The 23,402-nt window shown below is 35.1% G+C and overlaps 4 protein-coding genes across 6 annotated transcripts; 3 read left to right on the forward strand and 1 right to left on the reverse strand.

Moving 5' to 3' along the window:
- Positions 1 to 670: 670 nt before the first annotated feature.
- Positions 671 to 12,717, reverse strand: LOC115707780 (uncharacterized). 3 transcript variants are annotated; one of them, XM_030635843.2, is made up of 25 exons: positions 11,866 to 12,717; positions 11,305 to 11,773; positions 11,111 to 11,196; positions 10,832 to 10,945; positions 10,550 to 10,738; positions 10,403 to 10,468; positions 10,254 to 10,310; positions 10,013 to 10,135; positions 9,803 to 9,919; positions 9,407 to 9,514; positions 9,196 to 9,325; positions 8,767 to 8,904; positions 8,365 to 8,541; positions 7,626 to 8,239; positions 7,307 to 7,462; positions 6,985 to 7,140; positions 6,663 to 6,818; positions 6,343 to 6,495; positions 6,038 to 6,193; positions 5,731 to 5,908; positions 5,425 to 5,639; positions 5,024 to 5,213; positions 4,675 to 4,900; positions 4,422 to 4,583; positions 671 to 4,313 (listed from the first exon to the last, which is right to left on the reverse strand). In XM_030635843.2, the coding sequence occupies exons 1-25, from the start codon at positions 12,571 to 12,573 to the stop codon at positions 4,220 to 4,222; spliced, it is 4,938 nt and encodes a 1,645-aa protein (XP_030491703.2). In that variant the 5' UTR covers positions 12,574 to 12,717; the 3' UTR covers positions 671 to 4,219. The 3 variants fall into 3 exon arrangements, with proteins under 3 accessions (XP_030491703.2, XP_060973241.1, XP_030491704.2); XM_061117258.1 differs by lacking the exon at positions 7,307 to 7,462; XM_030635844.2 differs by lacking the exons at positions 6,985 to 7,140; positions 7,307 to 7,462.
- Positions 967 to 2,152, forward strand: LOC115708217 (uncharacterized). The gene has a single exon (XM_030636433.2). It carries the CDS (start codon positions 967 to 969, stop codon positions 1,837 to 1,839), a length of 873 nt encoding a protein of 290 aa, XP_030492293.2. The 3' UTR covers positions 1,840 to 2,152.
- On the forward strand, positions 3,039 to 3,725 carry LOC115707781 (15.4 kDa class V heat shock protein). The gene is made up of 2 exons (XM_030635848.2): positions 3,039 to 3,173; positions 3,247 to 3,725. Exons 1-2 carry the CDS (start codon positions 3,041 to 3,043, stop codon positions 3,513 to 3,515), a joined length of 402 nt encoding a protein of 133 aa, XP_030491708.1. The 5' UTR covers positions 3,039 to 3,040; the 3' UTR covers positions 3,516 to 3,725.
- Positions 12,718 to 13,795: 1,078 nt separating the features above from the next.
- Positions 13,796 to 16,194, forward strand: LOC115707782 (derlin-2.2). Its single transcript, XM_030635849.2, has 6 exons — positions 13,796 to 14,157; positions 14,441 to 14,540; positions 14,799 to 15,013; positions 15,103 to 15,186; positions 15,275 to 15,328; positions 15,570 to 16,194. Exons 1-6 carry the CDS (start codon positions 14,059 to 14,061, stop codon positions 15,750 to 15,752), a joined length of 735 nt encoding a protein of 244 aa, XP_030491709.1. The 5' UTR covers positions 13,796 to 14,058; the 3' UTR covers positions 15,753 to 16,194.
- Positions 16,195 to 23,402: the final 7,208 nt, after the last annotated feature.

The raw sequence follows: 23,402 nt of genomic DNA on the forward strand, positions 1-23,402 counted from the left end.
AATACATTTGATGAATAGAGTGGATGACTGAAATTTATTGGATCAGATCTGAATAGACCTAAAAATATTAGATGTGATCTAATGAACACTGATTCGTGCCAGACCATAAAAAAATATAGATCGTGTCGTGTCGTGCCATAAAATAATACGAATAGTATCGTGTTGTACAACATTTATTGGATAAGCTCGACACGATCTGCCTAGTAAATTCATGGTGTGCTTTATTCAGGTTAGTTTGTTTTTCTTAAATACACTAATCTATTTTTTTATACGAGCTCGAATTCGTGTTCTATATTTTTGCATTTTTATTACACTCGATGAGCTAAAATACTGAAATATATGTGCAATTTCAATTATTTTTATATCTTTTTTTATAATTATTACACACTATAACAAATAATTATACTTATTGTAATTTATTTATTACCATAATTTTAATTGGTAAATAAATATTTATTATTGTCAAAATGTGAAAAGTAAAATCTGATTTTAGGTAAATTGTATAAATTTCCCTAAAACATAGATATAAATCTGTAAAACTCTCTTAATTTGGTATAAATGTAATCGAGCCCATATTTCCCTGTGAACTTAGATCTAGCTTAGCCCATTGTTTTGCTGTGTCGAAAACCATCAGAGATGCATGTAGTCAACTGTAGTTGTCGGTCGTACTATAGACTTAGATAGTCCAACAACATTCCTTTGCTTAGAGTGTCACTCTGTCTGGTCTCTCAGTCTTCCTCTTTATCTCTCCGTGTCTGTAATGGAACAACCAAAATTGCTCTCCAAACCTGGTATGCCACATTAATCAATCTTTCTTCTTTAGAAAAATCCACTTACTCTAACGTTTGTGGGACTTTGTTGTTCTGTTTACAGTTCAGATTATGTATATAGTGTGATATTTCATCTGGGTTTTGGGTATTGTCAAGGAATTGATTAGATCAGATCTGGTAAAATAGCTTAGATTAGATGGATTTTTATTTGAAGAACTTGTTTGATAGATTTCAAGACCAATTTGGTTCAGGTCCAGGACTTGGTCCTGGATTTGGGACATGTCTCATGAAAGTTGAAGGCATTACTCCTAATTATATTAAATCAGTGTTTAAAGCATCCACAGCTCTTTATAGGACTGATCCATGGAAAAGGTTGCGTCCAGTACATCTTTTTGGGGTCATGGTTGGGAAGGATTCAGATTGGTCTGGGAAGAAACAACCTTTTCCATGTCTACAATTCATTGGAGGAGATGGTGGGGATGTTGGTTTTCACATGTTTAGATCTGTAAATGATGCTAGGAAAGTGACTGGTAGAAGAGAAACTATTAGAGTTCCTAATGTAGAGATTTTGAGGGTAAGATATGAACCTGAGTCATTGATGTTCCCTTCAAATCTCAAGATGATTAAAACATTGTCATTAGAAGAATCAGGGACTAATCGATATCCTGTAATTGATGTTGTCTGTTGTTGCACAACATCTGGGTCTCTACAGTTTAGGACTTTAACTCTTGAGGAGCTTAGGTTTGTGTATGCTGTCATGAAAGGCATGACTTTGGTTCATCCTTTGCTTCAGGTTGATAAAGATAGTGGACCAAAGTGGTCAAGGCTAATGAACTTTGAACCATTTATTGAGACAGTTGATGTTCAATGGTCTCAAGAAATGGCTAAAGGTGGCAATGACCTGGTTGCAACGACGATCTCTTACCCGCCCGGTCAGGCTTATGAAGACAAGACTAGCTCTACGGCAAGCTCAACTCCAACCAAATATGCAGAACCACATAAGGAGGATGCTTTTGTTGATGATGTTGAATTGCTTGAGTGGCAGCTTGTAGAAGGGTGCAACTTGTGACCAAAGAGTTTCATGGAGAATCAAAAGGTCATGTGGGGGGAAGTGTTGTTGCTATTCAAATTGCCCTTTTGGCCCCTTTGGGTTGAGTTTGAAGTTGAAGAGAATCCCTCTTGCATCACCTTTTCCACCATAGGTAACAGAGTGAGTGAGGGTGAATCTTGTGAGATGTGTATTAGGAGGAAACCTCCTTTAAATTGTGGAGTTTTAAAGTGGTGAAATTTGATTGATCTCAGTGAATTTCAACATAAAGTAATCTTTAGTGTGTATTTTTTGTTTTCTGTTCATTGAAATGGAATTACCCTTTCCTAATTCATTTTTGTCCAATGATGCTTATAATAATGATTACAAGGTCATAACGAGTTCATTTGCTAATTAGGATTTTTTTCCTTAAACTTTGACATGTACCAAATCATGCCTCTTGAACTTTTAAGGTCGTTAAAAATGTCCCATGAACTATTGAGATTGTTAGATTTAAGAACTTTTGTCTAATTTCATTCAATTTTACTTCTTCAGTGATTGTTTATATACTAAATCATGCTCCCCAGACTTTGATATCTATCAAATTATGACCCTCAAACTTTGACATATACTAAATCATGGCCTCTGGACTTTAATCCATGTTAGATTTTTTTACTAAAATTAGAAAAAAATCCTTAAATCCAACAATCTAAATAGCTCAAGGGGCATTTTCAACGATCTTAAAAGTTCAGGGAACATGATTTGGTACATGTCAAAGTTCAGGGAACAAAAATCCTAATTAAACTTTCTATTAAGTTCTCCCATCTCCTGAATAATAAACCTGATCTGGCATTCCCAATTTCTGAAAGTGAAATTGTTCTAAAAAGATAAGTATCATCAGTAAAAACACAAACTTATACTGACCAAGTAAAATTTAGTCTCATTTGTGATGGTGAAAGGCACCTATACCTCAAGAAAATCTGCATACTTTTCCCAGACGTCAAGCATTTTCTGTCTTGTTATAAAATATTGATTTTTTTTTCCTTTTTCCAACTTACATCAAAAGCGTAGATATCTAATTTCCTTTTTTCAAATGATAATAATGGTAATCAATCTCACTCATAAACCTCAACTTAAGGGCCCACAACCAACTTGACAACTTGTTGGGCCTATAAAAGCCCATCCAACTGCCTCCTCTTCAACCACAAATCAATCATCATCATCAATATTGCTCAATCAAGCAATGGAGCTTCCAGTGATATACTCTGCAACAACTTCTTCAAACCAGTATCTTTTTCCATACAACTTTGTCCCAGAAAACCATGTTAACTGGTCAGAAACTCCAGACTCTCACATTTATTCAGCAGACCTCCCTGGTAATTATCCTTTTCTTCTTCTTTCCTTAAGAGTGATATATGCTTTTTCTAATATGTGTTTGATTGTGGGCAGGTGTAAGAAAAGAGGAGATAAAAGTGGAAGTTGAGGACTCAAGATACCTCATAATTCGAACTGAGGCCATTAATGAGTCAACAGAACCTGCAAGAACCTTCATGAGGAAGTTTAGGCTTCCTGGTAGAGTAGATATTGATGGAATATCAGCTGGATATGAAGATGGAGTTTTGACAGTTACTGTTCCAAGATCTTTCAGTAGAAGGGGTTTCTGTATTGACCCAGCAGATGTGCCTGAACGCCTAGAAACTCTTGCAAGGGCTGCTTAGTTACACTTACATATTGCTTATTATGTTCTTTATTAGGTAATGTAACATATGTATTTTTGCTAATTCTGTTGTTTCCATTAATGGAGTGTTGTAACTAAATAGACCAATATGATTTACATAATTTGATTAACTATCTAACAATTATACTTGCATTTCAAGATATTTAAAATAAAATAGTGTTGATTGGTGGTGGGACCATTTTAATCTGAATGCCTGAGATATTTTTGGAGATGGAATCTGAATCTCCATTCAGTACTCAAGAAGATAAGTTTGTTTTATTGGAGCAGTCTTGGTGGGGACCATGTTATCTAGTTAAAAGTCAAAACAATTCATTGATTGATAATTGAAAAACCCAACTTGATCAATTATCTCAGTTAAAGATCTGCAAATTGCTAAGGCCATTTTGATGATGTTATCTCAGTTAAGTTACTCTCCTTGCAAAATAATATGATATTATACAAGAGGACAATGCTAACCAATTTATACATTATCATTTCAACTAACATACCAATAAAAAGAAATCAAAAACAAATCCTACAATAACAATCTATCTTAAACTACATTCTAAACTTAACTAACTGCAGCATCATTCAGTTTCTGACTAAAAAACATGTAAAAACACTACCTTTCAATCGAACGTGCATGTTCGATTACTAGACCGTGTCCCACAACATAATATACAACAACACCACCACCACCACCATTCATTCTTCATTTAAAGTTGCCATTTTGAGAAGATTAAGTGCCTCTTTTAATCTTCTATCTGTTAGTTCTTTCGTATTCGGTCCTCGAACATTCCTGTTTCAAGGCAGAAGTAATCAGATTTAAGTTTATGATGACATGCTTATTTGAAAGCCTACAGGAATTGAGTAATTGGACCCAAATAAATGTAAACATTAAAGGCACCTCTTCTCCTTAATTGCCTTCCTGTTCCTGGTAAGTTCCTCAACAAGATTGTGTAGCCTTTTCAAGAAGGCGGGTTTCTTACGAATGACTTCAATACCCTTACTAGTTGAGCATACTTTCCTCAATAGTTCAGAAGCAATAAAATATCCTTCCTCTTTGTTTCTGAAAAAGTAAAAGAGATGTTAGACCTTTTTTTTTTCAGAAATGAAAGAAGCCTACAGTTCTCAATTATCAAGGAAACTGACATATTCACCTTAGCATCTCCAACAGAATAGTTTCTATAAATCCATGACAGTCAACTATCACTTCAACCAGATGGGGATAGCGGGCAAGGTTTCTAAGAGTAGAGAGTGCATGCTTTAAAACCTCCTGATCGGGTATGCTTCGACTGACAGATTGAATAAGCTTCAGCAAAGTGTTAATGGCTCCTGCTTCCACAAGCTTCTCACAGCATTTTTGAGAGTACTGTGTAGCCATATCTGCACACAGACACACGATTTAAGAACCTCATATGACAATTGAAAACTACATATGATCAATGACTTATTGGAGTTAGACATAAATGGAACAAAAAGATGTTTCTGTCTCTTTTCTCTTCTCACCTAAAGTTGCACAAGTATGAAGAATGCCACTAATGCTTTTCTTGCTCAACAATTCCGAGAGTGCTGCTATAAGTCTGTTTATGATGCGCATGCCATCATCTACATTTGCGGCTGTATTTTGCATCCTTAAGCGCAAGTCCAGTAGTTGTTCTCTCGAATCTTTTCGTGCAAGGTAACCCTTCCAGTAGGACTGTTATTTAACAAAAGAACATAATCAAACCCATCAGCCTACTTAAACAAGACATGCAAATATGCCTTCATGAACTTGAATTTGCACAACCTATCTAAACAAAGAAACCAGAATATCCGTTCAGAACTGAAGTCATTATTATGCAAAGCAAATGACACGAGTGTAGTAGAGCAAGCATCGTAAGAAAGGAAGATAAAAATGAACATCCTACTTGTATCAGAATGATATGTTGCCTCTCTCTAGTAGCATTCTTCCTAACAATCCAACCACGAACATGTGACTGAATTATTATTGCAGACTTCGTTTTATGTTTATGTGACAAAACACCCCTCCACCATCTTTGTAATTTTAAAACAGAACAAAGAGCTAAGTTTACTTTACAACTCGGATGAGCACTAGGGAGGACTGCATATTTGGAAGAAACACCTACAACAACCAAAAATCGATAATATTCAATTTCAAATAGGGAAACCAACACAAATAAATGAAAGAGAAAAGAAAATTTGAGACAAGTTACCTATGAGCTTCTTCCGAGTTATGTGGCCCCTGACAAAATGTTGAATTTTAGAGATAGCCTGACTTTGACAGTAAAATATCTTCCGGCATTTCAGACCTCGAATAGCACTTTGAATCGTTATTACAGCCCTTCTTAGGGACAAGAAATCTCTTCTTACCAACCATCCTCGACAATGTCTCTGAAATTATTTTAGCAAAGTAGAGACATTACATGTTACAATTATTGCACAGAAAGGGTTAGGCTAACAACATTCAAGATAAAAGTCAATAAGAGCTCCAATGTTACATAAGCATATAAACATAGTTACCTGAATTGTAACAGTGAGATGCCTAAGTCTGTAAGCTTCTCTATGGCAATAAAATACCTTCCTGTATTTCAAACCTCGAATAACACTTTGAATCATCAAAACAGCTTTTCTTTGAGACAAGAAGTTTCTCCTTACCAACCAACCTCGACAGTGTCTCTGAAAATATTTAAGCAAAGTACTGAGACATAACATATTACATCTAATAACTTTATACAGTGAATACATGCACACAAAAAGTTGGGCTAACAACATTCAAGAGTGAAGTCAATAAGAGCTCCAAAGTTACACTAGCAAAGCATAATTACCTGAATTGTAACAATATGCCTACGCCTAAAAGCTTCTCTGTGGCCATAAAATTCCTTACGGCATCTCAAACCTCGAATAGCACTTTGAATCATTAATACAGCCCCTCTCTGGGACAAGAAGTCCCTTCTTGCCAACCATCCTCGACAATGTCTCTGAAATCATTAAGGCATAGAAGAAATATTACATACAACTACTACAATTATAGAGGAGTATAAATACCAAAAACGAGTAATAAAATTTCACACAAAAGGTTAGACCTAACACATTCAAGATTGAAGTCAGTAAGAGCTCCACAACTACACTAGCAAAGCAAAGTTACCTGAATTGTAACAATGATGTGCATAAGCCTACAAGCTTCTCTGTGGCCATAAAATTCCTTACGGCATCTCAAACCTCGAATAGCACTTTGAATCATTAATACAGCCCTTCTCTGGGACAAGAAGTTCCTTCTTGCTAACCAACCTCGGCAATGTCGCTGAAATTATTAAGGCGAAGAAGAAAAATTACACACAACTATTACATTATAGAGGAGTATAAACACCAGAAACGAGGAATACAATTTCACAAAAGGTTAAGCCTCTAACACATTCAAGATTTAAGTCAGTTAGAGCTCCACAACTACACTAGCAAAGCATAGCTACCTGAATTGTAACAATGAAATGCATACGCCTACAAGCTTCTCTGTGGCCATAAAATTCCTTACGGCATCTCAAACCTCGAACAGCACTTTGAATCATTAATACAGCCCTTCTCTGGGACAAGAAGTTCTTTCTTGCCAACCACCCTCGACAATGTCTCTAAAATTATTAAGGCCAAGAAGAAACATTACATACAACTATTACATCATAGAGGAGTATAAATACCAGAAACGAGGAATACAATTTCACATAAAAGGTTAGGCCTAAAACATTCAAGATTGAAGTCAGTTAGAGCTCCACAACTACACTAGCGAAGCAAAGTTACCTGAATTATAACAATGATATGCCTACGCCTACAAGCTTCTTTGTGGCCATAAAATTCCTTGCGGCATCTCAAACCCCGAATAGCACTTTGAATCATTAATACAGCCCTTCTCTGGGACAAGAAGTTCCTTCTTACCAACCAACCTCGACAATGTCTCTAAAATAATTTAAGCAAAGTAGAAACATTACATGTTACAACTATTACTCATACAAAGGGGTATAAGTACTAGAAATGATGAATACAATTGCAAGGTTAGCTAACAACATTCAAGATTGAAGTCAATAAGAGGTACAAAATAATACTAGCAAACCATAGTTACCTGAATTGTAACAATGAGATGTCTCCGTCTACAAGCCTCCCTAAGATAAATCCATCGACGCACAGAAGATTGAATAATAGTTGCTGATTTAATTAAAGTTCTGTTTTGTAGATAAGCCTTCAAACATCTAGACATTCGAAAAGCACTTTGGATTTTCAATATTGCTTGCCTTTGACTTTGAAAACTTCTTCTCAACAACCAACCACGAAAATGACTCTGAATTTGGGTTGCTGCAAAGTGTTGATTTTGGAAAGAGTTGCAAAAATTAGATTCCTCCATAGCAAAGTGAACATTAGCAGCTGAAACCATCTGAAGATCATATGCACCATTCTCTAGGTGTGAATATAAAGGTGTCTCTATTGGAACAGCCCCACGAATGTACCTAGACCTTGCTAACCACCCACGAAGGTATTTTTGAATGATCATGGAAGCATTGACTAGATCAGGATTTGCTACATCACTAATTACAATATCAGGACTATAATGTCTCCGGGCAATCCAACTCCTGGCCACGTGCTGGATAAACAATGCTGACTTCCTTAGCTTGACAAAATGATGCCTGTCCATAATGAATGGGGCATATCTCTTCCAGTATTCAGACTGCTTCCATTTTTCTAATTAACCGAAGAGCGTGAGTTAGTAAGATATTCTGCTTGCGCCTTTCTAATTAACCAAATGGCCTAAGTAAGATGTTTAATGCATACTGTTAATAATGAACCAAATGGAAATGAAAAAGTACCACGCGGAGATTCCTGTACTTGAACAGAAGTAAAACTTATGCATGGTGGTTTATTCCTCGCAATTAACAAAGCCCGAAAAACAATTTGCAAAAGTGAAGCAGCATTTAACATCTTTAAGAAGTTGCGCCGCTGAATCACCCGCCTGAAGTGAGATTGTATGATTTTGGCAGCATTTTCTGTTGGCATTACATAAATTGCTCAGTTGGAAGGAGAAAGATCATAACTTAGGATAGGGACATCAACTCAAATGGAAATAAAAAGGTCAAGATGCCAAATAAGAAAAAGAACAGAACAAAGCTTATAAATATAATAATAAAAGATAAACTGATCCATGACATTGACAAGTAGCCCACAACACAAACACTGAGTCCTGCTTCTTAGCTTACAATTAAAATTATTACCTCTCTGAGAGTTGGTGTTGTCTATGTTTACTGATAAATGCTGAAAAATAGATGCAGCTGGTTTTGCAACAGAAGGATAATTCCTCTCTGTCATATCTTGCCACCAAGCCTGGATGGCTTTAAATTTTCTTGCAGCATCTGTTAGTAGGAAAGCAAAAAGATTAAATAAAGGCTAAGCAGGTTTTAAATAAATATAGAAATTTATGGCCTGTGAAACACAAATAATTTTTTGAAAGTGAATATAAAATCCAAATCAATAAAAAAACCTTGATTGAAAGGGAAATGGTACTTGGCCTAGTGGCTCTTCAAGGAATAAAAAATTTAATAGTAACTACTTGATTGAAACTGTAAAAAAGGTAAGAAAGATACTACATAATAATGAGTTACACTTAAAAAAAAAAAGCCACCAGTTATAAAAAATGATATAACCTTCAGCATTTTGGCCATGAGCATTGTCTTTGGTTTGTACTACTTCAGGACTACACTGCTCCACACAAGAATACCTTCTCCCTGGACTTTGACAGTTACAACCCAAGAGTTTATGAAAATTCAGTTGATCCTGACAATGAAACAATACTTTTAAATATCTTAAGCATGAGACAAAGAAACTGAAATCACAACACTAGCACTTCAGTGTTACCATATTTCTCTTGACAATTAATTGTGATGCTAGGAACACCAATAGGATCACTACACTCTTATCATTACATGCACCATTAAATTCAAGTATGTCGCTGATTTGTAGAACCTGTTGAACAAAACAAATAATAAGTATTATTGAACAATCCAGCATTAATCTACAATATTCACTAAAAGCAACAAGCATTAATTTGTTTCCCAGCTTAACAGAATCACTAGAATGTTGAAAAGAATAGTAAACAGATTCCAGCTACTATAAGAAGCAGGTACAGCTATGGAAAGCTTTCGGTGCATCATTTCCTGACACTAGTTAACTTGTTAGAAACCTCACTAGCTTCAACATAATATGACTTAATTCACCATATGTATTTAATTGATGTGGAGCTTAAACACTTACCTCAGGAAAGTTTCCCAACAAAGTTGTCAATTTCTGCGATAATAAAAAGTTGTGGACTGCATCTGGGTAATCAGCAACTAAAACAATAGACTCTTCTGTATTTGATCTACAAGAATCCTGAAACAAATTACCAAAATAAGTATAGAACAAGGGAAGCTTCAATTGTCTAAGTATAAATAAGGCAAAGACCAATAGAATACAATACAACACCTTTAATGAACATGAGCAAGAAAGTTCCTTGCGACAATAATAATCAAGTAAGCACCATATGGCTTTCCCATCAACTAAAGTTGAAAAATTGTCAATCTTGCAATCATACTTCTGACAAATTGCCTGAAGTCACAATGAACAAAAAGAGTGGTAATGGAAATCTAGTAAACAAAAAAGAGAGGCAAAATTTTGAACTTTTCCTGACAGGAAAAATTTATCAAATGGGAGGAAAGACCAATACCTGAATCCAACTTAATAACAATTCCAAAGGAGTGGTACTGGAAGTGTTCAAGTGTTCCTGTTGGGTAGAAAAATGATAGAGCTGTATCATTCACCACACAATGCAAAAAAAAAATAAAAATAAATAGAAAGCTCATCATTCACAAGTACCATATCAGGTCCACGAATTTTGCAAATTTCCTCAATTAACGCTGCTTTCTTCATCAAAAGAGGAAGCTGCAGGTTTTACAGAAGTGGTAAAAATTAGTTAGGTAATAAACACCTAAATAATACCCAATAATAAATGTAAGCACAGACCTGCAAATGAACAAACATGTTCCAAAGCAAGGAGAGAGTTAACTCCTTATCGCCGTCAGTAACATCATCTACCATAATCTCCACTCCATCATCATCACATAAAGCTACACCGGCCTTCTTAAGATATTGCAGCACAACGCGACAATTTGCCAAAGACTTCTTGCGAGTATCTGATGGAACTACCAATCTCTGCTCACATAATTAAGCTTGAAATTAAAAAACAATAACATTAAAAATAAAAAAATTAATTTGTTTACATTCAGGAAAGAACAAAGGAACAACCGTAAGTATGGAGGAGTCATCCAGCAAGAGCTGAGTAGCTCTACAGAGGCGGACACCATCTTGAAGATCAACAAATAAATCTTTCACTTGAAAATCGTACTCGACAAGAGGATTCTGAAAAACAAAGTACACATATTATTCACAACCATCTAGTTGACCCCATGCCTATGCCCATCATCAATTAGAAATAACTTAATAAATATTAGAAGTCAATGAACAGACCTAAAAATATACTAAGACAAATGCAACTATAAACATTGTTAATGGAAAACCACATACCTGCTGATAAGATACTTTGTACCCTACTATCATCAGATGTGCAAGAACATTACCTTCTCCAAGCATAATATCCGATGACAAAAAATCTAATTTGGAACAGAAAAGAGAGCAATGTCAACCTACAGAGGATAAATTAACATTAATAAAGAAAGAAAAATATTTAAATTTATACATGAGAACCAAATGGTAATTACCATGGATCACCTGACGAGTTGATTTACAAGTAGATTGAGCTGTAAACAATAAAGGGGAACCTCCATCAACTCCATCAATACCATACTCAAGTGACAGGCTGCTCTGACTTTTAGCTCTATCAAGAACAAGAACAAGCAACAAAAATCTCTTCAGTACAACACTTCCTAAAGCTTCATAATACCCTGGCCTGTATACACCCTCAACCATCTTGTTATAAGCATATGATTTTGCTAGATCAGCATGCATAAAGAACTGTTTCTCAATAACCATTCTCAAAAATGCTATTTCTTCATCAAATTTAACATCTCCCTCAGACAACAAAGATTCTCCACCGAGAATAATGTATAAGCCAATACGAAGCCAAATTGGATTGTAACACAAAAGGGTTCTGATGGCTTTATCTCTTAGACCAACATCGGTTACTAAAGGGCAGTGTGCCTTCATTTTCAACCTCCCTTCATCAATATGCTGATTCAAAAAAACAAATATCAATTAAAGGGCATCACATAGTTAACAATACTGAATGTGAATCACATTGTTAGAGAAATGAGAAACCAAACCTTGAACACCCGAGTCATAACATCAAAAATCTCCTTGCAACCGCCCAAGCTTAAATAAACCCGCATTCGCTGCCTCAAATCTTCCAAACTACACACATCTTTCAACGAAGATTGAAGACTCAAACACCCGGAAGTCGAAAACTTCATCCCATTTTCCTTATCCTTGCCCTCCACTGCTCGCCATGACAAATCTCTCTGACGCTTAGGGTTCCGCCACGCAGCGTCAACCCGAACCCCCATGCCCGGATAATTATCTCTCTTCCCTTTAGCCGGGACTTGGTCAATTTGATCTCCATTCCCGCCATTGGTCGACAAATAACAGCCACACGAAGCCGGATTTTCAAACAGAAAATTAAGCCAAACATTGAGGGACTTGGCTAGCGATTTCAGAGAGCGTTCACTCTCAATCTGGGTCTTACGAGAGGATTGTGACTGTTCAAATTCGAGGGCTTTGAGTTTACGAGCGGTCTTGATCCGGTTGGAGGGTGGAGCCAGAGAAGGCCGACTGCGAAAAGACGAGGAAGAACAAGTCCGAGGGGTCTGTTTGGAAGCGGTGAAGAATTGAGTGGAAGGGGAATGGAAGTTGGGTTTGTGAGAAGAAGGACGTTTTGGGGTTTTGAAATTTGAAATGTCTTTGAAAAGCGAAGAGGAAAACATGTAGGGTGATGGAGAAGGACATGGAGGTTGTTCTTCAACTTCCATCTCCATTGTTAAAGACAGAGAGAGAAGGCAACAATATGATATAACAGAACAACGGTAATGCAGAGGCAAGGAACAAAGAGCTTTGTTTAAATTTGAAAATGCGGGAGCCAAGGCGGGACACAGGACACTACACTACTCAGTAATTCCCTTGCTTTATTATGCATATCCAATCCAGTTACTTTACTATTTTTTTCTCAAAATTGGGTAAATACTATTTTGGACCCTCTGTTTTTGTGTTTACAAAAGTTACTAATTGGATCTTGTATTTTGTTAAATGACAAAATGGACCCTGTATTTTCTAAAATAGTACAAATAGGACCCTAAATTGATTTTTTGTCAAAATAAAGTTTAATTATAATTCGATCTAAAAGTGCTATGACAAAACTGTTTGCATTTTTTGTATCTGTTCGTATTAAGCATTGTCTTCAAGTTGGTTGTATTAAAAAAAAAGTTGTCAAAAATTAAGCTCAGGGTCCTATTTTTACTATTTTAGAAAATACAGGGTCCATTTTGTCATTTAACAAAACACAGGGTCCAATCTATAATTTTTGCAAAACACAGGATCCAAAATGGTATTTACCCCCAAAATTTAATATTTTTATAAAATGTTATTTTTGAAGGGAAATTTAAAAAAATATATCTCTAAATTAATTGGAGTTTGTATTTTGTAAAAAATATTAATTAGATCTTAAAATATGCTAAATGACAAAATGGATCTTGTATTTTTCTAAAATGGTACAAATAGGATCTTGAACTGATTTTTCGTCAAAATAAAATTTAATAATAATCTCATCTAGAGGTGTTATGATAGAACTGTTTTGTATCTATTCTTATTAGGAATTGTCTTCAAGTTAGTTATATTAAAAAAAATTGTCAAAAATTAAGCTCAAGGTCCTATTTTTACCATTTTGGAAAATACAGAGTGTATTTTGTCATTTAACAAAATATAAGGTCCAATCGGTAACTTTTGCAAAATACAAGGTCTAAAATAGTATTTACCCATAAATTTTATATTGTGGTATATAATTGTAAAGTTTCCTTATTTTTTCGTACAAGTGTAATTATGTAAAGAAAGCCCATTGTTTAGGCCCAATATAACTAAGCTCTGAGTGGTCCGTTCCAAATGTCTCAACTACAAGTCGTCTCGTCTTTATTAAGTACAATAGCTGGGCCTTAAGGAATAGCTTGTCCTGTCGGGTACAATGTTAACGTTTAATTGGTCCGTGAAAGGCACGCGCATTCTTATTCGTCTGGCTTTGTCATGTATAGCTTCGTCGAACAAAGGCAAGAGCTCACACATATAGCTGTTTTGCTGTTCCTCTTTCAGATTTTGTTCTTCGACTTCTTCATTTCTCTATCGTTTTAACACATTTCTTTCTCTTATACCCAAATCCTGAAGCTTAAAATCCATTTTTATTGTTTGTTTGTTCAAATCCAAACCTAAAGCCTCTGTCTTGTAATCGTCCCTGATCGAAATTTGGGCGAAAATCAATGGCTCAAGCAGTGGAGGAATGGTACAAGCAGATGCCTATCATCACTCGCTCATATCTTACTGCGGCCATCGTTACAACCATTGGTTGCTCCCTCGATGTATGTTTCTTGATCGATTGAATTTTCTTTCTTTGCTTTTTTCGATTCTTTCCCCTTTCTTCGTTTCTAACTCTCCTGCTCAAAATGTTAATCTTGTTTATTTTATTTGTTTTTGTTTTCATCTGATTTATATTGGGTTTTTCTTTAAATTCTCCTCCAATCGGTTTTCTTTTGTTCAATACTATTTAGGAAAAAAAAGATTTAATTTTGGATGTTTATAAGGTTGATAATCGCTTTCCGGGACTCATTCTAAGGATGATTTTTCTGGTGTTGAAATTTGCAGATAATCTCTCCTTACAATTTGTATCTGAATCCTAAACTAGTTGTCAAGCAGTATCAATTCTGGCGCCTCGTCACGAATTTCTTGTACTTTCGCAAAATGGGTATTTGTTTATTCCTTAACATTTTATTATGGAAAAGGTTTATTGTTAATTGGGATTATGTAATAGCACACCTTTGCTAGTCAATTCTCTTCTACAAACTCCTCGCTGTTAGATATCCTTTCACCCAAGCAAAATGGAAATTTATGTAACTCTAGTGAAAGTTAGTGGAATGTGTTTCCTAAAAAAACAGTTTGTGTTGAAGTTAATTAATTGTTGATCATTGTTATTTTTAACATAATTATATTGTGGCATTGCCAGACTTGGATTTTATGTTCCACATGTTCTTTCTTGCTCGATACTGCAAGCTTCTTGAAGAGAACTCCTTCAGGGGAAGAACTGCTGATTTCTTTTACATGCTTTTGTTCGGTGCCTCTGTCTTAACTGGAATTGTTCTTATTGGGGGAATGATACCGTATCTATCAGAGTCCTTCGCAAAAATTATATTCCTTAGCAACTCACTTACCTTTATGATGGTTAGTCATTCCTCTTTTTCCAGAAAATAGGCATATTTTCTTGCATATGATACAGTTGTTTCTGATATGGTTGCATTTTCTGCTTATAGGTTTATGTATGGAGCAAGCAAAATCCTTTTATTCATATGAGTTTCTTGGGCCTCTTTACTTTCACAGCAGCTTACTTACCATGGGTCAGTTAATAGTAATAGTACTCAACTGTTTTAGTTAATTATCTGAATCTGATCTTGTTGACAGTAGTTTTCACTTTCTGTCTTCCAGGTTCTTCTCGGATTTTCTGTTCTTGTTGGAGCCAGTGCTTGGGTTGACATGTTGGTACGTACTCGAATTAGTGTGATACACAATCAGTATAGGAAAAAGGCTAAAAATTTCATGACCTCGATGTTGTATTGTACCTCTTTTTAGCAACTTATTATCTGTTATAGATGTACGAAGCCTAATCCTCATTATTAATCAATGATATTCCCCACACAGCAATGAAAATTCTACTTTACATACCCCAATATAATCTTCAATTTTCTTGTATGTAATATCAACTAATGTGGTTTTATTTCAGGGAATGATTGCTGGTCATGCTTACTACTTTCTTGTAGATGTTTACCCGCAAATGACTGGTCGTTACCCACTAAAGACGCCATCCTTTATCAAAGCACTATTCGCAGATGATGCAGTGGTTGTTGCTCGGCCGGAAAATGTTAGATTTGCAGCACCTGCTGCTGAGGACCTTCACCATGACTAAATAGGCCCTATAGGCAAAAACAAAAAAAAAAACGAATTTGATAGCAGTAATCCACAGCATGGGCCAATTAAGAATGGTAGTTGGCCTTGTAACATAGAAATCTACTCCAATTTTCTAATTGCCTCTTCTTCTTCTACTACTACTTTTTTGTGCATTCTTTATAAATGAGTATTTATCCATTTGTCATCAAAGGTTTTTTTTTTATATTTTTTTGTTCAACTGACAATTGGAAGAAATGAGAAAACAAAAGAAAATGGTGTGATAGAGGTACTCAGTTGTAGTTGTGAATCTGCAGTAGGCTTCGGCCAGTTCACCACTTCGTTGTATTCATAATTATAATCTGTTTAGCATTGCTATGTGGCAGTGCTTTGTGATTGGTTAGGGATATTCGATAAAAATTATTACATTAAATTTTATAAGATTCGATGTTTAATTGTATCAATAGTAATATCCACATGTTAGAGGGTGCTAAGCATGGCTGACTTTTAACATTTCTCTTTTCTTAAATATTAGACCTAAGTCAGTGAATCATGAGGATTCATGCAAATAAGCCAGCCAGTCAATTTCAATTAATGTGTTTTATACAAAGGAGTGTTACTTAAAAAATGTATGTTGAAATATTCGTTATAGTTATAATATTAATTTTGTAAATTTTTAAAAAATTTTGTATAATTTATTTTGTTAAAAACACATTTTTTGAACAAGCACTAAATTGAAATATTAAGAATTCTGTTATTGATACTACAAACTATCAAGAGTTTTTAAAAAATTTACAGGTTTGATAAATGTTTGGTGGTTATTAGAGCATTGCTATTGGGTATCAGTGATGCCTAACATTTTTGATAGGTGATACCCTACGATTGGTTAGTGATATTATTTGAACTTTGTTTTCAGTGTGTTAAATTTTTCCGAATTTTTCAAAATTTTATAGAATGTCTTAAATAACTACAACGTAAAATATCATACAAAAAATTAGACTAAAAATTCTTTTAAATACTTGTTAGGCTAAAATTAGTCTAAGATTCGGGTCATATTTCGGTTAGTTTTCACTCTTTGTTTCTAGTTTTAGGGCTATATTACGCTTGATTCTCTTGTTTCAGGTCCTCGGGCATTTAAAGAAAGTATGTACAAGAATTGAGGCGAAATGGCGAAAGAATCGAGAAGAAAATCCAAAATTTGTGTCGCCGCTGCCTGGGGCCGCGACTAGAATTTGCCGCCGCGACGGACTTGGCAGAGACATCTCCAAGAATTCGACCGCACCCCGCCGCGATCGGGGCTTTGCCGCGACCGGAACAGCAGAGAGAATTTTGAGACTAAATCAACCCGCCGCGGCGGGCTTTGCGCGCGACGACGGCACCCAAAGGACGGGATTTTTGGGCAGTTTCGTAATTTCACGAATTTTAAAGATGAGAATTGGTTTAAATAGTGAGGGTTCGTGAAAATTAGGGATTATTCAGAATTGGAACCCTAGAAACAAAGGAGGAGGCTAGAAGAGCGGCTTGTGGCGACCCGGATCAATTGCTTCAACTAGTTCTTTCTCTTCTCTTTAATTTTTCTATGTTCTTTTCTATTTCAATGTTAATTATGGATTTGATTATGGATGTTTTGAACTAAACTCCTATTTAGGGAGAATGATGAATGTTGTTTAAGTTTTTCCTAGTTAATGATTAATTGTCATTCCTCCATCTTGATTGTGAATACTATTCATATTTGTGTTTAATTTCCATGTGCAAGATTGATCACCTTTTACATGTTTTATGATCTCAATTCGAAATCTGAAAAGTGAGAATTGAGAATGCTAAAATTGGATAGTCTAGGTTTTGATGTGAAACGAAAGTATTTACATAGCCTTTGTGACATTTAGATTATTGCTTAATGCTGATTTCATGTTAGTTTAATTAAGAGATTAATTAGAGAGCATGAGATTTAGAACCTAGAAGATCTGAAAAGAGCTAGGTTAATTCATAATCTGTCATTCACTTCAAGAGAAGGATAGCAATTAGACATAAACATTGGTAACTTAACAACAGGATTCGTCTCCCTATTTTCTTATCTTGATTAATCTTCCTTTGTTATTTTTAATTTTCTAAATCGTCTTATTTAAAGCATTCTTTTGCCAGATAGAATCAATAGTATAATTTAGTAGTAATTAGTCCAATTCCCTGTGGTTCGACCTCACCTGTGTGAGTTTACTACTTGATTGCGTATACTTGCGTAGCAATTAATAAATTGAGCAACAAGTTTTTGGCGCTGTTGCCGGGGAATTGTATAAAGATTGATATTACATAAAATTATACTAACTTCTACTTTGGTTAATTCTTTTTGCTTATTTCTAATCTGTTTCTTTTAGATTAAATTTTGTAATATTATTAAAAATTAAATTTTTTTCTAATTTGGTTTTTCTTTTTAGTTTTAGTATTAATTTTGTTGTTTCAAATTATTATCTTTTAATTACTAATTAGTTTTATTTTTTTTTTAATTTTACTAATGTTGTACTTATGAGTTTGACCTGCAAGGTAAATCCAGATGCTATATCTTGAGGATTTTGCCCAACAACACAATGAATCATTCTATTCTGCTTGGAGGAGATTTAAAGAGCTTGGAGAGAGATGTTATCCCACTTTCTCAAGTGGATGTTTTACGTGGCTCTTTTATAATGGACTTGATGATGAAACAAAAATTTGGGTGGATTATGGAGCAGAGGTTACTGGAGAGCCTTTGTTAAGGAGAGGCCATGAAACAATAAATCTGTTGAATGATATGGCAGATTTTGATTATGATTGGCATTGGAATCCATCACTTCAAGGTTGGAGTCATCAATACCCTCCTTATTATCCAAACTCACCCCAACCAATTGAAGAAGAGGAGGATATACTATCACTTCCAAAAGAGATTAATCGATTGGCGGACATGGTAAAAGCTCTATGTGATAATTTAATGGCGCAGGATTCAAAGAGTTTTAAGGATAATAACTCAAATAACGAAAGTTATGAGAGTTGTTTGAATACAGTAGAAGCACCATCAGATGAATACATAGAAGAGACTGAGCCTAGAATTGAAGAGAAAGAATCCTTTGAAGTGATTGAAAATTTGGATACATTGGATGCTTGCTCAACAAATGATGATCTCAATTTGGTGAATGAAGAAACATCCATCCTCAATGATGAAATTATTGAAGATCAAATCACAGTCAAGGATGTGGATGGTCGTGAGGAAACTGAACAACCAATTGAGAGGTTATTTGAGAAAAGCAAGAAAGAGGTGCCATTGGTGGTAGAAGAATCACTTGTAGTTGTTGATTTGAGGTTGTCAACACCACTATATTATGAACCACCAATGGACCCTTATTTTCCACTAATGCCGCATTCTCCATATTGTATTCTCTTCGAGTTACCAAAGGCTTCTCCCCAAGCACATCATCCAAAGTTTTATGTTGTTGGTGCTGACTTTTGTTCAAACTCATCGCTTGCCAAGCTTGAAGGCGAGTACAACAATAATTTTCAATTTGTCTTGCATGACGCTTATTACGGGCGTCAACCGCTTGTTGATGTGGTGCGCAGGTAAGTATCTCTCAACCACAATTTTATTTTAACACATTGGGGACAATGTCATATTTAGTTTGGGGGGAGAGATTAAAAATTTTATTTTCTGCACTTTAATTTTCTGTGTTAGTTTTTTTTCTATTTTAGTTAAGGATGGCAATAAGCTTGACGATAATTGTATACTGCTGATTAGTGTGATGTGATCTGAAATTGTAAAATAACTGTGTGCTTGATTCTGTTAACTCTTTGGATTAGTTTGGATGCTGAGAAACCTGTGTTTATCTGCAAATACTCAATCTGTGAAAATTGTTATAATTGTTTTACGATGGTTTGTGGTAAGATTGACAGGATAGCTTAAAACTTGCATGTTTATTCTTTTGAGACGAAATCCTTGATAGTGTTCAATTGGAATATGACTTAGGCATTTGTTGGATAGTTTGAGCCTTTCAAGCCTACCGTAATAATGTGTATCCCTAGTTAACCTTTTGAGCCTAAACCTGTTATGTTTTTCACCCATTGATTTGTGAAAAAAAAAAAATTGCAACCACACTATTAATTTTTCTTCACCATGTTATCCATGATATCATAAGTTACATAATTAGTTTGGGGGAGGAGAAACATTTAGTGTGAGGAAATAGTGAGAGGGAGAAAAAACTTGTAAGATTGAGAAGAGGAAAATTGTGTAATTCAATGTCACTGAAAAAAAATGAAATATGAAAAAAAAAACACAATAAAAAGTAAAAATATGTGTGAAAAAAAAAAAGAAGAAAAAATTTCAGTGATGTTGAAAAATAATAGAGATGTCTTCTATCAATCTTGGTAAATTCAGGGAATATTATGAGATCTTAGAAAAAGAAAAGTAAGAAGCTTGTGGGTTCTGTTTGTGTGCTTATGATATCTTGAGCCAAAATTGACTTTTGCCTATCCCTGAATATCTGAGCCATATTATCTAAAGCCTTGAAAAGACCTAATGATTCCAAAGAATAGTGTCAACATTAGTGGAGAAAGGTAAGCATGCAAGCTTATGAGTTATCAGGCTGTGGAACTGTTGGAAAGAGTAAAACTTTTATAACAATGTTTCACATTTGAATAAATTTCTGCAGATATACATAGTGTTATAAACTGAGCATCTAAATTAATTGTTAGAGTTGGTAGAATTGAAATTCTAGTTTGCGCAATGGAAGAGAACAACACATGAGGCAGTAGTATTATGATTATCTGATAGCGTAGTTAGTAGTTAGTGGTTAGTTTTTTTTATCTTACTCGAGGGCGAGTAAGAGTCTAGTTTGGGGGAATTTGTTAGGCTAAAATTAGTCTAAGATTCGGGTCATATTTCGGTTAGTTTTCACTCTTTGTTTCTAGTTTTAGGGCTATATTACGCTTGATTCTCTTGTTTCAGGTCCTCGGGCATTTAAAGAAAGTATGTACAAGAATTGAGGCGAAATGGCGAAAGAATCGAGAAGAAAATCCAAAATTTGTGTCGCTGCCAGGTTCCTGGGCCGCGACTAGGAATTTGCCGGCCGCGACGGGACTTGGCAGAGACATCTCCAAGAATTCGACCGCACCCCGCCGCGATCGGGGCTTTGCACGCGCCGCGACCGGAACAGCAGAGAATTTTGAGACTAAACTCGTTAACCTGGCCGCGATCGGGGCTTTGCCGATCGCGACGGCACCCAAAGGACGGGATTTTTGGGCGCTCGTAATTTCACGAATTTTAAAGATGAGAATTGGTTTAAATAGTGAGGGTTCGTGAAAATTAGGGATTATTCGTAATTGGAACCCTGTAAACAAAGGAGGAGGCTAGAAGAGCGGCTTGTGGCGACCCGGATCAATTGCTTCAACTAGTTCTTTCTCTTCTCTTTAATTTTTCTATGTTCTTTTCTATTTCAATGTTAATTATGGATTTGATTATGGATGTTTTGAACTAAACTCCTATTTAGGGAGAATGATGAATGTTGTTTAAGTTTTTCCTAGTTAATGATTAATTGTCATTCCTCCATCTTGATTGTGAATACTATTCATATTTGTGTTTAATTTCCATGTGCAAGATTGATCACCTTTTACATGTTTTATGATCTCAATTCGAAATCTGAAAAGTGAGAATTGAGAATGCTAAAATTGGATAGTCTAGGTTTTGATGTGAAACGAAAGTATTTACATAGCCTTTGTGACATTTAGATTATTGCTTAATGCTGATTTCATGTTAGTTTAATTAAGAGATTAATTAGAGAGCATGAGATTTAGAACCTAGAAGATCTGAAAAGAGCTAGGTTAATTCATAATCTGTCATTCACTTCAAGAGAAGGATAGCAATTAGACATAAACATTGGTAACTTAACAACAGGATTCGTCTCCCTATTTTCTTATCTTGATTAATCTTCCTTTGTTATTTTTAATTTTCTAAATCGTCTTATTTAAAGCATTCTTTTGCCAGATAGAATCAATAGTATAATTTAGTAGTAATTAGTCCAATTCCCTGTGGTTCGACCTCACCTGTGTGAGTTTACTACTTGATTGCGTATACTTGCGTAGCAATTAATAAATTGAGCAACAAGTTTTTGGCGCTGTTGCCGGGGAATTGTATAAAGATTGATATTACATAAAATTATACTAACTTCTACTTTGGTTAATTCTTTTTGCTTATTTCTAATCTGTTTCTTTTAGATTAAATTTTGTAATATTATTAAAAATTAAATTTTTTTCTAATTTGGTTTTTCTTTTTAGTTTTAGTATTAATTTTGTTGTTTCAAATTATTATCTTTTAATTACTAATTAGTTTTATTTTTTTTTTAATTTTACTAATGTTGTACTTATGAGTTTGACCTGCAAGGTAAATCCAGATGCTATATCTTGAGGATTTTGCCCAACAACACAATGAATCATTCTATTCTGCTTGGAGGAGATTTAAAGAGCTTGGAGAGAGATGTTATCCCACTTTCTCAAGTGGATGTTTTACGTGGCTCTTTTATAATGGACTTGATGATGAAACAAAAATTTGGGTGGATTATGGAGCAGAGGTTACTGGAGAGCCTTTGTTAAGGAGAGGCCATGAAACAATAAATCTGTTGAATGATATGGCAGATTTTGATTATGATTGGCATTGGAATCCATCACTTCAAGGTTGGAGTCATCAATACCCTCCTTATTATCCAAACCCACCCCAACCAATTGAAGAAGAGGAGGATATACTATCACTTCCAAAAGAGATTAATCGATTGGCGGACATGGTAAAAGCTCTATGTGATAATTTAATGGCGCAGGATTCAAAGAGTTTTAAGGATAATAACTCAAATAACGAAAGTTATGAGAGTTGTTTGAATACAGTAGAAGCACCATCAGATGAATACATAGAAGAGACTGAGCCTAGAATTGAAGAGAAAGAATCCTTTGAAGTGATTGAAAATTTGGATACATTGGATGCTTGCTCAACAAATGATGATCTCAATTTGGTGAATGAAGAAACATCCATCCTCAATGATGAAATTATTGAAGATCAAATCACAGTCAAGGATGTGGATGGTCGTGAGGAAACTGAACAACCAATTGAGAGGTTATTTGAGAAAAGCAAGAAAGAGGTGCCATTGGTGGTAGAAGAATCACTTGTAGTTGTTGATTTGAGGTTGTCAACACCACTATATTATGAACCACCAATGGACCCTTATTTTCCACTAATGCCGCATTCTCCATATTGTATTCTCTTCGAGTTACCAAAGGCTTCTCCCCAAGCACATCATCCAAAGTTTTATGTTGTTGGTGCTGACTTTTGTTCAAACTCATCGCTTGCCAAGCTTGAAGGCGAGTACAACAATAATTTTCAATTTGTCTTGCATGACGCTTATTACGGGCGTCAACCGCTTGTTGATGTGGTGCGCAGGTAAGTATCTCTCAACCACAATTTTATTTTAACACATTGGGGACAATGTCATATTTAGTTTGGGGGGAGAGATTAAAAATTTTATTTTCTGCACTTTAATTTTCTGTGTTAGTTTTTTTTCTATTTTAGTTAAGGATGGCAATAAGCTTGACGATAATTGTATACTGCTGATTAGTGTGATGTGATCTGAAATTGTAAAATAACTGTGTGCTTGATTCTGTTAACTCTTTGGAT

Source organism: Cannabis sativa, chromosome 1 (genome assembly GCF_029168945.1).
Source record: "Cannabis sativa cultivar Pink pepper isolate KNU-18-1 chromosome 1, ASM2916894v1, whole genome shotgun sequence".
NCBI classification, from domain to species: Eukaryota; Viridiplantae; Streptophyta; class Magnoliopsida; order Rosales; family Cannabaceae; genus Cannabis; species Cannabis sativa.

Excerpts from the sequence above, each read along its gene's own strand:
- LOC115708217 (XM_030636433.2), top strand. The coding sequence starts at position 967 with ATGGATTTTTATTTGAAGAACTTGTTTGATAGATTTCAAGACCAATTT.
- LOC115707781 (XM_030635848.2), top strand. The coding sequence starts at position 3,041 with ATGGAGCTTCCAGTGATATACTCTGCAACAACTTCTTCAAACCAGTAT. Across the intron at positions 3,174-3,246 it reads TTATTCAGCAGACCTCCCTG|GTGTAAGAAAAGAGGAGATA; the intron begins GTAATTATCCTT and ends GATTGTGGGCAG.
- LOC115707780 (XM_030635843.2), bottom strand. The coding sequence starts at position 12,573 with ATGGAGATGGAAGTTGAAGAACAACCTCCATGTCCTTCTCCATCACCC. Across the intron at positions 10,311-10,402 it reads AAATTCGTGGACCTGATATG|GAACACTTGAACACTTCCAG; the intron begins GTACTTGTGAAT and ends TCTACCCAACAG. Across the intron at positions 5,214-5,424 it reads AACATATCATTCTGATACAA|TCCTACTGGAAGGGTTACCT; the intron begins GTAGGATGTTCA and ends GTTAAATAACAG.
- LOC115707782 (XM_030635849.2), top strand. The coding sequence starts at position 14,059 with ATGGCTCAAGCAGTGGAGGAATGGTACAAGCAGATGCCTATCATCACT. Across the intron at positions 14,541-14,798 it reads CTTGTACTTTCGCAAAATGG|ACTTGGATTTTATGTTCCAC; the intron begins GTATTTGTTTAT and ends TGGCATTGCCAG. Across the intron at positions 15,014-15,102 it reads ACTCACTTACCTTTATGATG|GTTTATGTATGGAGCAAGCA; the intron begins GTTAGTCATTCC and ends TTCTGCTTATAG.